We start from the raw sequence: 13383 nt of genomic DNA on the forward strand, positions 1-13383 counted from the left end.
GTATGTCTCTTTAAGCTTGGCAAATCTATCCACTGAGATTTTTTTCCCATTCTTCAATGCAAAACTGCGCCAGCTCCTTCGTTGGATGGGTTCCGCTTGTGTACAGCAACCTTTAAGTCATACCACAGATGCTCAATTGGATTGAGGTCTGGGCTTTGACTAGGCCATTCCAAGACATTTAAATGTTTCCCCTTAAACCACTCGAGTGTTGCTTTAGCAGTATGCTTAGGGTCATTGTCCTGCTGGAAGGTGAACCCCTGTCCCAGTCTCAAATCTCTGGAAGATTGAAACAGGTTTCCTTCAAGAATTTCCCTGCATTTAGCGTCATCCATCATTCCTTCAATTCTGACCAGTTTCCCAGTCCCTGCCGATGGGGAAAAACATCCCCACAGCATGATGCTGCCACCACCATGCTTCACTGTGGGAATGGTATTCTCGGGGTGATGAGAGGTGTTGGGTTTGTGCCAGACAGCGTTTTCCTTGATGGCCAAAAAGCTCAATTTTAGTCTCATCTGACCAGAGTACCTTCTTATGTTTGGGGAGTCTCCCGCATGCCTTTTGGCAAACACAAAACGTGTTTGCTTATTTTTTTCTTTAAGCAATGTTTTTTTTCTGCCCACTTTTCCTTAAAGCCCAGCTCTGGAGTGTACGGCTTAAACTGGTCGTATGGACAGATACTCCAATCTCCGCTGTGGAGCTTTGCAGCTCCTTCAGGGTTGTCTTTGTTGCCTCTCTGATTAATGCCCTCCTTGCCTGGTCTGTCAGTTTTGGTGGGTGGCCTCTCTTGGCAGGTTTGTTGAAGTGCCATGGTGCTCTGTGGGATGTTCAACGTTTTGGATATTTCTTTATAACTCAACCCTGATCTGTACTTCTCTACAACTTTGTCCCTGACCTGTTTGGAGAGCTCCTTGGTCTTCATGGTGCCGCTTGTTAGTGGTGTTGCAGACTCTGGGGCCTTTCAGAACAGGTGTGTATATGTACTGCGATCATGTGACACTTAGATTGCACACATGTGGGATTTAACTAATTATGTGACTTCTGAAGGTAATTGGTTGCACCAGATCTTATTTAGGAGCTTCATAGCAAAGGGGGTGAATGCATATCCACGCACCACTTTTCAGTTTTCTTTTTAAACAGGTAATAATACTTTTTGCTTCACCAGTTTGGACTATTTTGTGTATGTCCATTACATGAAATCCAAATAAAATGCAACAAAATAGGAAAAAAGCCAAGGTGGTGAATACTTTTGCAAGGCACTGTATGCTTTAGGCTAGTCTAACCAGCAATAATGGCACACAAGCAAAAAACGTATCTTTAAAGGGGTGGCAGGTAGCCTGGTGGTTAGAGCGTTGGACTAGTAACCGAAAGGTTGCAGGATCGATTCCCCGAGCTGACGAGGTACAAAATCTGTCGTTCTGCCCCTGAACAAGGCAGTTAACCCACTGTTCCTAGGCCGTCATTGAAAATAAGAATTTGTTCTTAACTGACTTGCCTAGTTAAATAAAGGAAGAAAAAAATATATAGTAAATGTCACATCGTTGTTCAGTGATGACAGTAATTCGTCTGATCCTTCAATTCTGACCAGTTTCCCAGTCCCTGCCGATTCAAATAGCTAAAGGCTTCTTAAAAACTGAACATAGAACAAGTGTCAAACTTATGGCTGAACAAAGATTGACATTTCAGAGTCATGAAGTTCTATCTGCAATTGCAGATGGTAAATCATTTTCTAATGTTGCAGGATTTTGATACTCTACTTTAGGTACCTTTTTTATGGTGAGGACCTTTAATGGGTTAAAACAATTATTATTCACTACAAAACAGTTCTGATATCTAGTATGTTAAATCTGATGCTCAATATCTCAGAACTATGCTTTGTGCAGATAGAACCTTTTTTTATAGTCCTACAGACAAACGATTTTGTGACCATCTATTGAGGCTACCAGACAGCCCTTTTCATTATTTTGATTTTGTAATTCTTAATTTAGCAACAAATTCCTAATGCAAGCTTCGTAACTCAATTATCAATTGCAAGCAATTTTGACACACGGTAAGACCAGCTATGCTAGTAATTGTTGCTTGATGCTCTGCCCCCACCCGACCTGTGTTGATTGACAGCTTGCTGGTCCAATCAGAGGGGCGAGTGTGCGTTTCACAAGCCAATCCGTTTTATTTCAAGTGCGATGCTGTCTGGCTGCATGGTGAGTAGTGACACAACCTGCCCAGATCATTTCAAGTCTAAGTTGAGTCCAGAGTCTTAAGGCTCCAAGTCTCAAGTTTTATTTTCTATCAAGTCGTGTCTCAAGTCATCATTGTGATTTCGGTCCGTCTCGAGTCCAAGTCATGTGACTCGAGTCCACACCTCTGGCCAAGCCTACACATGTACCCCGTTCATGCTATTGTGCCGGCCCAAACTGTACTGAGCTGTCTTTCTTTTCACATTGTCTTTTTCAACACGGTTCCAGCAACTATGGCAGATGGAAAATAAACCAGCTCAGTTTGGTTTGGCTCAGTAGTGTTTGATCAAGAGACTAATATATGATCAAGACTGGCAATGCCTTCTATGTCAATTGTTTTCTGGAGTGAGTTGATGTTCTCAGGAGTTTTATGTAAGTAGTTATCCACAACTTTTTTTTTCTTTCAATCCCGTATCATGCTTGCTCTACCTTGACAAAGGGTAGCTTGTGGCCTCAAATAGTGTGTGTGTGTGTGGGTGGATGGATTCGGGGGTCACCAAAACAGGAAGGATGGTGTCCGCGCCAACTGTTTTCATGATGTGCTGCAGGATTTTGCTGGAGATGCACTGTTCAGCACACATTATGAATGAATGTCAGACTTACATTGAAATGACACACTGTTTGTGCCTGTGTTTTAAATGGGTTATTCTTCAGTGCTAATCTTGTGTAACCACCTCTCATTCCCGCTCAAAAGTATATTATTTACTCCATCAGCATAGGAGAAGATTCTGCCCGACCCCTAGAGCAATGATACATAAATTGTTCAATGGCCAACTGAATTGTACATACTTGCAGGATATTTGATGTGTTTGATATTCGCCTGGTTTGTAGACTATTATCGACATACTGACACACGTGCTGTGCAAACTAACATTTCACATAGAGTAAATGTATGTCCATGTCTGTCTGACTTAGGTCTGTCTGTTTTGTTGTCTTCGAACCAGAAACGCTGGGTAGCCGTGCTCTCCGCCGAGTACCCCACCCTGGCCTTCCATGCCAGCCTCACCAACTCGTTCGGCAAGGGCTCCCTCATCCAACTCCTCAGGCAGTTTGGCAAGGTAGGCACCGCCTTCTCACACACGAGTCCCCCACTCCACACGGACCGAACTAAACTCCCCATTTGGTCAAAAGTAGGTCCCTAAGGAGCAGAGGTTGGTACAAATGGCCAACTTTTGTCATGGCACCCGACTCTAACCACCCTTATGAGCATACGGCTCCGCACGGGGTCCTCACATCTGCTGCCAAGCTATTTTTGGTACGCACGGGCCATAAAACAGGGCCTTGGATGCTCAGGAGAGCACAGGCTTAGTTAAATCAAGTTGAAAGGTATATCGCTGACAATTTCTTTGTTGGGTTTAAGATAACCGTGTTGAATAGGAAAAACATACCAATGTTGCCATGATCGGGTTGTACAAAAAAAGTGGCTGTTAGAATTTTACCTTTCGGGAGAAAAGTTTAGAGACTAATATTTATACCTACCTCTTGGTTTTGACAGATTTTTGATCCATGGTGTAGACTTATCTGCTTCCAGTAGCTATTTTTTGCCTGTGAAAACAAGCTTTTTTAGATTACATGGTCACGTGTTTTATTAGTTTTGGCCAACATCAAAGTGTGGTCTGGAGTTGTTGCTGTCCGGAATTGAAGATGGGTTAAGTATAGACTGTTGTTCAGGAAACTGCTATTTTAACTTGTTTTGCCTTTTCAGCTCCACACAGACAAGAAGCAGATCAGCGTTGGGTTCATCGGCTACCCCAACGTGGGAAAGAGCTCCGTCATCAACACGCTACGCTCCAAGAAGGTCTGCAACGTGGCACCCCTCGCCGGTGAGACCAAGGTATGGTATTGTTCCCCTCAAATATACCTTTTTAAAATAAAAACACTTGAACATAAGCCCATGTTGATACCTGGGGTGTCATGATGAGCAATGTACATACGTCCATGTAATCTCAATAATGGCCAATGCAGGGGGGACGATCTCACGCAATTCCCTTGATTGCTAAGAGAGAGCACAGAATAGAATGTTGGCGGCTGCATTGTTTGTGTATCAGTGTGCTACTCATATCCTAAGTAACTTCCCAACGATGCGCTGAAGTATATGTATTTAAACCCTCCGCCTCGATTATACACGTCTGATACCTGGCAGAGACGTGGCCAAAAAGCAAGAAACAATAACCCTCATTCTTCAGTTCCTCTCTCTGGACCTGTTCATCCTGTTTGGAACCAAACGGTGGATCTGGAGGTCTGGAAACCCCACTCAGGGTGATAGTATCGGAGTTGGCTGTCTGTTGCTAGAGCTGTGAGCGTGCAAACGAGATCAACGTTTTTTTTTCCCCCTCCGCTTTGGGATCTATCAGATCGGCGCGTAACCAGCGAGAGTTTATCGCCCATTGCAAGGTGGCTCTCGCCAGAGGCTGCTAGCGTCTGTCTGTCTGTCTGCCTGTCTGTGGCCAAACAAGGTTGTTCAGCATTAGGCTGGCCCTCCTGTCTAACTCTCTCTCTCTCGCCCTGGTTGTTTGAATGGATGTGCAATGCGTTTTATGTTCTGTGTATAAAGAAGAAGAAAAAGCTTGTCAAATGTTTCCTTCCGTTGTCCAAATGGGGATATGAGTATTGGTTTTCAGGCAGAAGAGAAAAGCAATGTGATTCTTAGTACAGTGGCCAGCTCCTCTCAAAAGCAGGGGACCTTACCAGGGGTTGGAACTGAAATCATTTCCCAGTTGTTTAGTCTGTTATTTTGTGTTCCTTTTTAAACCTCTGAAATCGATACTTTTAACAATTTACCTCAACATTAAATTACTTCACCAATGGATAGAGCTGCTTGCTATGGAGCGGGCAAGCTATGTACATGCATTGGACAGACAAGTGTACACTGCGTGCACAATTATTAGGCAAAATGTATTCCTCAGGATTCATTTTATTGTTGAACAAACACAATGGTTTCAGTCAATCAAATGTTATGTACCTCAAACCTGAGTGTTTAACAAAGGAAAGTGAGTTTTTTGTTTTTTTCACAGGAATATATGTGTGCACGATTATTAGGCAACTAAATTACAAAAATAATTTCTCCCCACTCACTTGTTTATTCTACATTTTTAGAGTAAGTGTAGAAGATAAGTAACACACAATGACAATTAAATAACATTTTTGGCCTTTCAAAAATATTCAGTGACCAATATAGCCACTCTCCTTTTCAATAACTGCCATGAGCCTTCCATCCATGGAGTCTGTCTGTTCACGATCAACTTTTGCTGAAGCAGCAACCACAGCCTCCCAAATGCTGTTCAAAGAAGTGTATTGTCTTCCCTCAGGTTTGAGAAGGGCCCAGAAGTTCTCAATATGATTTAAGTCAGGTGAGAAAGGGGGCCAGGTCATTATTCAGGCATCTTTGGGGCCCTTGCTGGCTAGCCAAGCAGTGGAGTACTTGGATGCATGTGATGGAGCATTGTCCTGCATGAAGATCATGGCCTTCTTGAATGCTGAGGACTTCTTCCTATACCACTGCTTGAAGAAAGAATCTTCCAGAAACTGGCAGTATGTTTGGGAGTTGAGTTTCAGTCCGTCTTCAACCCGAAAAGGTCCAACTACCTCATCCTTAATGATAGCAGCCCATACCAGTACCCGTCCTCCACCTTGCTGGCGCCTGACTCAAAGTGGCGCCCTGTGTCCATTACTGATCCAGCCACGGGCCCGTCCATCAAGAGTCACTCTCATTTCATCTGTCCATAAAACCTTTGGGCAAAGAAATAATACCTGAGGACAGATTTTTCAATCTTGATGCTTCAACTTGTGAATCTTATTCAGTGGTGGTCGTGTTTCAGCCTTCTTGACCTTGGCCATGTCTCTGAGCACTTGACACCTTGTACTTTTGAACACTCCAGGTAGGTTGCAGTTCTGGAATACGGTGGCACTGGAGGATAATGGGTTCCTGGTAGCTTGACGTTTAATTCTTCTCAAGTCTTTTGCAGTTAATTTGTGCCTGTTCTTCTCCATGCGTTTTGACTATTCGCAACAAAACATTTGATTGTCCGGTGGTCACGCCTCAATAGTTTTTTCGAGAGTGTTGCATCTGTCTGAAAGGAATTTTAAAATGTTTGACTTTTCAGTGTCAGTTAAATCTATTTTTTGGCCCATTTTACCTGAGGTAATGAGGCTGCCTAATAATTACGCACACCTTGAATATGTTATTCACTTTCGCCACACCCTCCCTCATTACACAAATACATATCACCTGAAAATGATTTAAATCCAATAAGCATTCAAGTTTATATGGTTTGGAGTTGGAAAATGTGCATAGAAATAATGCTAAGATCAGAATACTCACTTGCCTAATAATTGTGCACGTAGTGTAGGGTCTGACATTTTGTGGGTGAGGAGAGCACTGTGCATCTTGTTCTTATGACATGCATTATCTGAATTAGGCCTACAGAATTATACCTACTTTAATGTCTTTGAATTTCAGAGATTTGGCTTAACTAACGTTGGACATTACACGTAATGCTGCCTGGAGTTGCGCGCTAGACCAGAACTAGCTAACAAGCTTGTGTGCAGAGTGACATAAACTTTTACATTAAAAATAGGTCTTACCATTTTGTAGTTTATAAATTCAATGTGAAACGTGATTTCACTGATAATCATAAGATCTGAGATTCTATCCACTTTCTCATTATTTTCCCATTGTTGCATAGAGATTTATAGAGCTAGTAATGTTTTATCTGTCCCATTCTAGCGTCTGTAAGCACACGGGCAGCGCCATTTGAGACCCATACAACATTGCGATCTCTATGCAACAACTAGTCAGAGAATGAGGAAGTGGATAGAATCTAGTTTTGTATGATTGATTATCATTGAAATGAACAAACGTATGTATAGATTTGTAAGACTATAAATTACCAACCACCCAGTTTTGGTGCCTAGCCACGCACGACTCCAACACTTTAAGTTTGCCGACAACACGGCGGTGATTAGGGCCCTGATTAGGGCTGTTACGGTGACCGTATTACCGCCACACCAGCAGTCATGAAGGTAGTCAAATTCTACGTGACTGTTTAGTCATGCTAATTAGGCTTCTCCAAGCTCTGATACGGCTGATGATCATTAGTAGCCTACCAAACTCGCTAACTGCCAGGTACTCGGCGCTCTGTCCTTCTAATCACTCTGATTTTATATTTTTGATGACATTTGCATTGTCAAACACTTCATGAGAGCTCATGTTCCGCAACATTTCTATAGGCTATGCAATTGCGTAAGAAAACAGAGTGATGGCTTCTATTAAAAAGAAGAGGTTCCCATCACCTTTCTATAGGCTAGGTCTACTATATATCTCAACTTTCCTAGAATTAAGCACATTGCTTGTCTTTGCAACAGGAGTATAGCCTACCTGGCAGGCATGAAAATGAATCACGAGAAAAGCATCCTCCATTTGCTATTTAAGCATAGATTACATGTATTTTTTTTCCCCCTGCCCCTGTTTCGAGACAGGTGCATGATAATGTTCCATTCTAAATACATTTCGCAGATTTTATTTAGTGTATATGTAAAGAATATTTAAATCAAGAATAGTTTGATGGGTTACAATATTAGCCTATCACTTGTGGATGATGCCCAGTGTAAGGCAAGAAACAATGCATACCTTTTTTTGTGACTTCAAATCAAACTTTATTTGTCACATACGCCAAACACAAGTGTAGACCTTACCATGAAATGCTTACTTACAAGCCCTTAACTCTTCTTGAACTGCACTGTTGGTTAAGAAAATATTTACCAATAAAGTAACACAATAACATAATAACGAGGCTATATACAGGGGGCACCGGTACCGAGTCAGTGTGCGGGAGTACAGGTTAGTCGAGGTCATTTGTATATGTAGGTAGGGGTGAAGTGGCATAGATAAAACAGCTAGTAGCAGCAGTGTACAAAACAAATGGGGGGGGTGTCAATGTAAATAGTCCGGTGGCCATTTGATTAATTGTTCAGCAGACTTATGGCTTGGGGGTCGAAGCTGTTAAGGGGCCTTTTGGTCCTAGACTTGGCGCTCTGGTAGCGTTTGCCGTGCGGTAGCAGAGAAAACAGTCTATGACTTGGGTGACTGGAGTCTCTGACAATATTTTGGGCTTTCCGCTTCACCGCCTATTATATAGGTCCTGGATGGCAGGAAGCTTGGCTCCAGTGATGTACTGGGCCTTACGCACTACCCTCTGTAGTGCCTTACGGTCAGATGCCGAGCAGTTGCCACACCAGGCGGTGATGCAACCGGTCAGGATGCTCTCGATGGTACAGCTGTAGAACATTTTGAGGATCTGGGGACCGATGCCAAATCTTTTCAGTCTCCTGAGGGGGAAAAGGTGTTGTCGTGCCCTCTTCACGACTGTCTTGGTGTGTTTGGACCATGATAGTTTGTTGGTGACGTGGACACCAAGGAACTTAACTCTCGACCTGCTCCACTACAGCCCCGTCGATGTTAATGGGGGCTTGTTTGGCCCACCTTTTCCAACACCTCATGTAGGCCTACTGTATATGTTTTGTTAAGGTTTATATCACAACCAAAGTAGCAAAATACCTTCTTAAAACGAAACGAGTTAATCCGCTTTACAGTGGGTATAGAGCCTAACTGGCATACATGCACAACTCGTGAGTTTCAAGTTTGAGGAAGATAATTTTCACCATAATATAATAAAAGCATTACATTCATAATTGCATTTGCGGTCACTTTTGATAATCGTGTTTTCCCGCTAATGGCAGAATACACTAGTTCAACTTTTGTACTATGGGGGATAGTAGATTGACATAAACTAGTGCTTTTGCTGTTCGCTAGTTCTACTCACCTTGTTGGCTGACAAAGTAAATGTGGACGGTTCTGGGGTGCGCTCTGAATGGTTTGTCCTCTTTTTTTAAGATCTGTTTTGTTGATGCAGTAGGGTCTTCATTTCTGCTACATCTCTTCTTCCAGGTGTGGCAGTACATCACCCTGATGCGACGCATCTTCCTCATCGACTGCCCAGGTGTAGTTTACCCCTCTGAAGACAGCGAGAGCGACATCGTGTTGAAAGGAGTGGTATGTTATTTTTCTCCATCAATAATCTATATGGTTGTTTTGTTTGTAGTAAACCATTTTTTATTGTTTTATTTGAGCAGGCAGGGTTATATAGTGAGCTCAAAGTATTGGCACAGTGGAAAATAGTTTTGGCTCTGTACTCCAGCACTTTGGATTTGAAATGGTTAAAGTGCAGACAGTCAGCTTTAATTTGAGGATATTTTCATCCATGTTGGGTAATCTGTTTGGAAATTACTTTTAGGGGACTAAAAATATTGGGACAAATTCACTTGTGTATTAAAGTTGAGTATTTGGTCCCATATTCCTAGCACGCAGTGATTTCATCAAGCTTGTGACTCTACGAACTCGTTGGATGCATTTGTAGTTTGTTTTAGTTGCGTTTCAGATAATTTTGTGCCCAATAGAAATGAAAGGTAAATACTGTATCATTTTGAAGTCACTTTCATGGAGAATAGAATGTTTCTAAACGCTTGTATATTAATGTGGATGCTACCATGATTACAGATAGTCCTTAATGAATAGTGAATAATGATGGGTAAGAAAGTTAGATGAACAAATTGCTAACTTCCCCTGTTATTGTAATGGTGAGAGGTTAGCATGTCTAGGGGGTATGATATTTGTGCGTCTAACTTTCTCACCAATTTTTTTTTATTTTTATACTTCCATGTCTAAACCTGTAGCATTTCTAACCTAACAATTGTATCACTGTATGCTTCACTGCTGTTTCCCAGGTGCAAGTGGAGAAGATCCGTAACCCGGAGGAGCATATCCCGGCGGTGCTAGAGCGGGCCAAACCAGAGTACATCCAGAAGACGTACCGCATCCCCACCTGGAGCTCCCCAGAGGACTTCCTGGAGAAACTGGCGATGCGCATGGGCAAACTCCTTAAGGTCAGGACCTGTGTCATATTAATTAGCGCACACTGTAGGGAAAACATTTTAACCGAAAACAGAAGTGTTTCTTATTGGACACGACCGGATAGTCCCTCCCTGTTTCAGTCAGTTGTCTCGTTTGGTACTTAATTAACATAACCCTGGAGTGTATCAATGGGGGCTGAAGTCACAGTACAGGGTAATTGCAGTACAGGGTATGATTGTTGTTTGGCATGCTAATGACCATATGGATTGGCAAGATGGCACAGATCTGAGACCACCAGGCTACATGGTCTGGGCTGCTTGTCTTCATTTCTGACCATCTTTCATCTATCTGAATTATCTTTCTAACTCTTTGTGGTCAAGGGAATTTGAATGTCACAATATACTTTAGTCCTGAAAGGTGTATGTTATATTCAGGATATATCTTTGTATTTGACAAGCTGTAGGTCAGTGGTAAAAATGATCTTCCCTAAACATACTCTGTTTTTGTTTGGGCCATTTTCTTGATCAGTTTGAAATTCTACACTTGACCCGAAAGCTTACTTAGAACCCATCAATCCCGAGTGGCATATAAGGACGCTCCATTTATTCCTACTTTATTTTCTTCTCATGTTTCCCTAATGCATTATCTGTTGCAGGGGGGTGAGCCAGACCTTCCCTGTGTCTCCAAAATGGTGCTGAACGACTGGCAGAGAGGACGCATCCCCTTTTTCGTAAAACCCCCTGGCTGTGAGGGAGAGCATGAGGTGAGAGGTGGACGAACGGCCGGAATAAAACCCTCTCCCTCGCATACGAAAATAGAGACATTCTCAACAGTAATGTTAGCACACATTCTGGTTAGAGTCTGCCACCCTCTGGCTAAATGTAAAATATCATCACAGGCCTTGCCACATTGACTTTCTTTGCTCAAGTTCTTTTTTTATTTGCTTTATTTGACAAGTAAAAATAGATAAAGCTGCTCCAGCCAGGGACAACAATGCATACATTAAAATGATTGAGGCTAAAACCCAAAGTCTTATTGTCTTTGTGGTCCTTTCAGGTGAGCAACAAGATGGCAGGTGGGCAATTTTGTCCACTCAATCTGAAATGTACACATGGTCTGCATGCATCCTGATTCTCTACCTTTCTCCTGAAGTGTGCACTTGCACACTCCCTCTTGGATTGGTGTAAGCATTGGCTGGAGGGAGTTTCCATCATTTTAAAATCCATGTTGAATGAGTGTGCAAGTTCACACTTCAGGAGAACCGGAACCTAGCCATGATTATGAAAGTTGTACTGACTGGTGTGTTGTTTTCAGGGCAAGGATGTACTACCAGTGGAGGGGGCACCAGAAGCTACAGAGCATGTACAGGAAGAAGGAGCAACAGAGGAGCAGAGCGAGGAGGTGGTGGCTGCCGTGTCGGCCGAGCAGGAGGCCCAGCAGCAGCAGAAACACAAACATGAGCAGGTGCAGAAGATCCTCTCTAACGTACGGCAGAACTTCGGCAAGATCAATGTGGCGCCCGAGTTCAACGATGAAGACCTGGCACCCGTGCAGACCGACTACCTCGTTTTTTCGGACCTATCCGGCTCGGACGTGGATGAGGAAGAGGAAAATGGAGATGAAGAGAAGGGGGGTGGGGAAACAGCAGCTGGAGATGCTGAGGGTGCCGCCGCCACCCCAGCCGGTCAGCCTGCCAAGGTGGAGGAAAAAAAGAGTTCGCGTGAGACGATCCGCGAGCTGGATGGGAAGATTGCGAAGTACAAGCAGTTCCTGGACCGGGCCAGACTCAAGCGCTTCTCCGCCATCCGGTTTGTCTTATTCTTCTCAGTTCTCCCCACCACTTATCATTTCAGTCTTGTTCTGAAGATGTGCTTTATTATTTTCTAACAAACCCACATCAACCCCAGAGCTTGTCCAAAAGACAGGCATAGCTCTGTCCCAAGTGGCACCCTATTCCCTATATAGTGAACTACAAAAGTAGTGCTCCATGTAGGAAATGGGATGCCATTTGGGACGAAGCCGTAGAGAGATGAAGGGTGCCTGGGTCCTTTGAGGTGAAACATGCCCCATTTTTCACTGTCCAGGCACCTGGGGATTGGCAGCTGCTCATACCGTTATGTCTGATAGATGGGGTTTTCCATCACCATTTATGTCATGTTCCGCGTACTCACCAACTGTCTCTCTCGCTGGTGAACTTCAGCTCACGCCCTCGCTCAACAACGTCAAATAAGAGTCGTCTGCGGCCAATTTGCTTTCCATTGTCGGCTCAGCAAATTCCAACAGGACTAAACTGGGGAGTAATGAGGTTATATGTGACGACTCTTTCTACTGTTCTTTTTTTTGTACAGGATTCCGAAGGCATTCTCTGACAAAGTGCTCACAGACATGAAAGTGAAGCAGGCGGCGAATAAACCTCAACCTAAAGGTAACAACTTCATTTAAACTTATTTGTGATTTTCCTTTGTGGGCTTACCTGACATGCCAAATGCAGGGGTTAAAGTTCTGTCATGGATTTCTGTCATATGGATTCTTTTTCCAATTGAAAAGGACTGGAATTGGTCTACCTTGCAGTTTAATACATGTACAAAATGATCCTCTTTCCCTAAAAGCATAATGGTCATGATTATTTTTTTACATGAAAGGGGAGTTTCACTTCCCTCTGCAGACATTTGATCTGAGATCAACTTAAGTTTCAGTCATGGGATGTATTTTCTTTTAACCCGGCAAATGTATTCCATCAAAGAATAAAAGGGCCTTCTAGCAAAATATGCACTTTCCTTTACACAAAGTACAGACTTTATACAAGTTTTCATGGATAGCAGCAGATAGAATGTATAATTAGAGTAGGTATTTGGCCAAAGACCGCTGTCAAACTGAAACCAAACAAGCAATCAAACCATATAAATAGAATGGGAATGTCATATTAAGTGTTTTAGTAATTCCATGCCTACGGGTCATCCACTTACTGGCCAACCTTTTGTTCTTCAGCCGTAACACAGGTTGGCAAGAAGAGGAAAACCGATGAGGCAGAGGAGCCCATGCGTCCAAACAGAAGTCTAACATCCAAGCAGGTACTGCGTGTTCACTTACCCTGTTGTTTGACATCAAACAGGCCTATCTATCTAGACTGGATGCCTTCGATGGATGGCCGCTCCCCTACCGCTATTGTTAATGGAATGAATGAAGGCACTGTTCTTCCTCAGGCTTAAATCTCCCTCATTTGTCTCCCCCCCCCCCTGC

At 43.1% G+C, this 13383-nt stretch overlaps 1 protein-coding gene across 1 annotated transcript in view; it reads left to right on the top strand.

The window, feature by feature from the left end:
* LOC115177191 (nucleolar GTP-binding protein 2) overlaps nucleotides 1-13383 on the top strand; it is a 29266-nt gene that overhangs the window by 15201 nt on the left and 682 nt on the right. Inside the window, exons 8-15 of the mRNA XM_029737755.1 lie at nucleotides 3179-3292; nucleotides 3940-4068; nucleotides 9181-9285; nucleotides 10017-10175; nucleotides 10799-10906; nucleotides 11458-11951; nucleotides 12492-12568; nucleotides 13132-13214. Coding sequence (XP_029593615.1) covers nucleotides 3179-3292; nucleotides 3940-4068; nucleotides 9181-9285; nucleotides 10017-10175; nucleotides 10799-10906; nucleotides 11458-11951; nucleotides 12492-12568; nucleotides 13132-13214 — 1269 coding nt within the window. The remainder of the gene's footprint in view (nucleotides 1-3178; nucleotides 3293-3939; nucleotides 4069-9180; nucleotides 9286-10016; nucleotides 10176-10798; nucleotides 10907-11457; nucleotides 11952-12491; nucleotides 12569-13131; nucleotides 13215-13383) is intronic.

The sequence above is a fragment of the Salmo trutta genome, chromosome 37 (genome assembly GCF_901001165.1).
Source record: "Salmo trutta chromosome 37, fSalTru1.1, whole genome shotgun sequence".
Lineage (NCBI taxonomy): Eukaryota > Metazoa > Chordata > Actinopteri > Salmoniformes > Salmonidae > Salmo > Salmo trutta.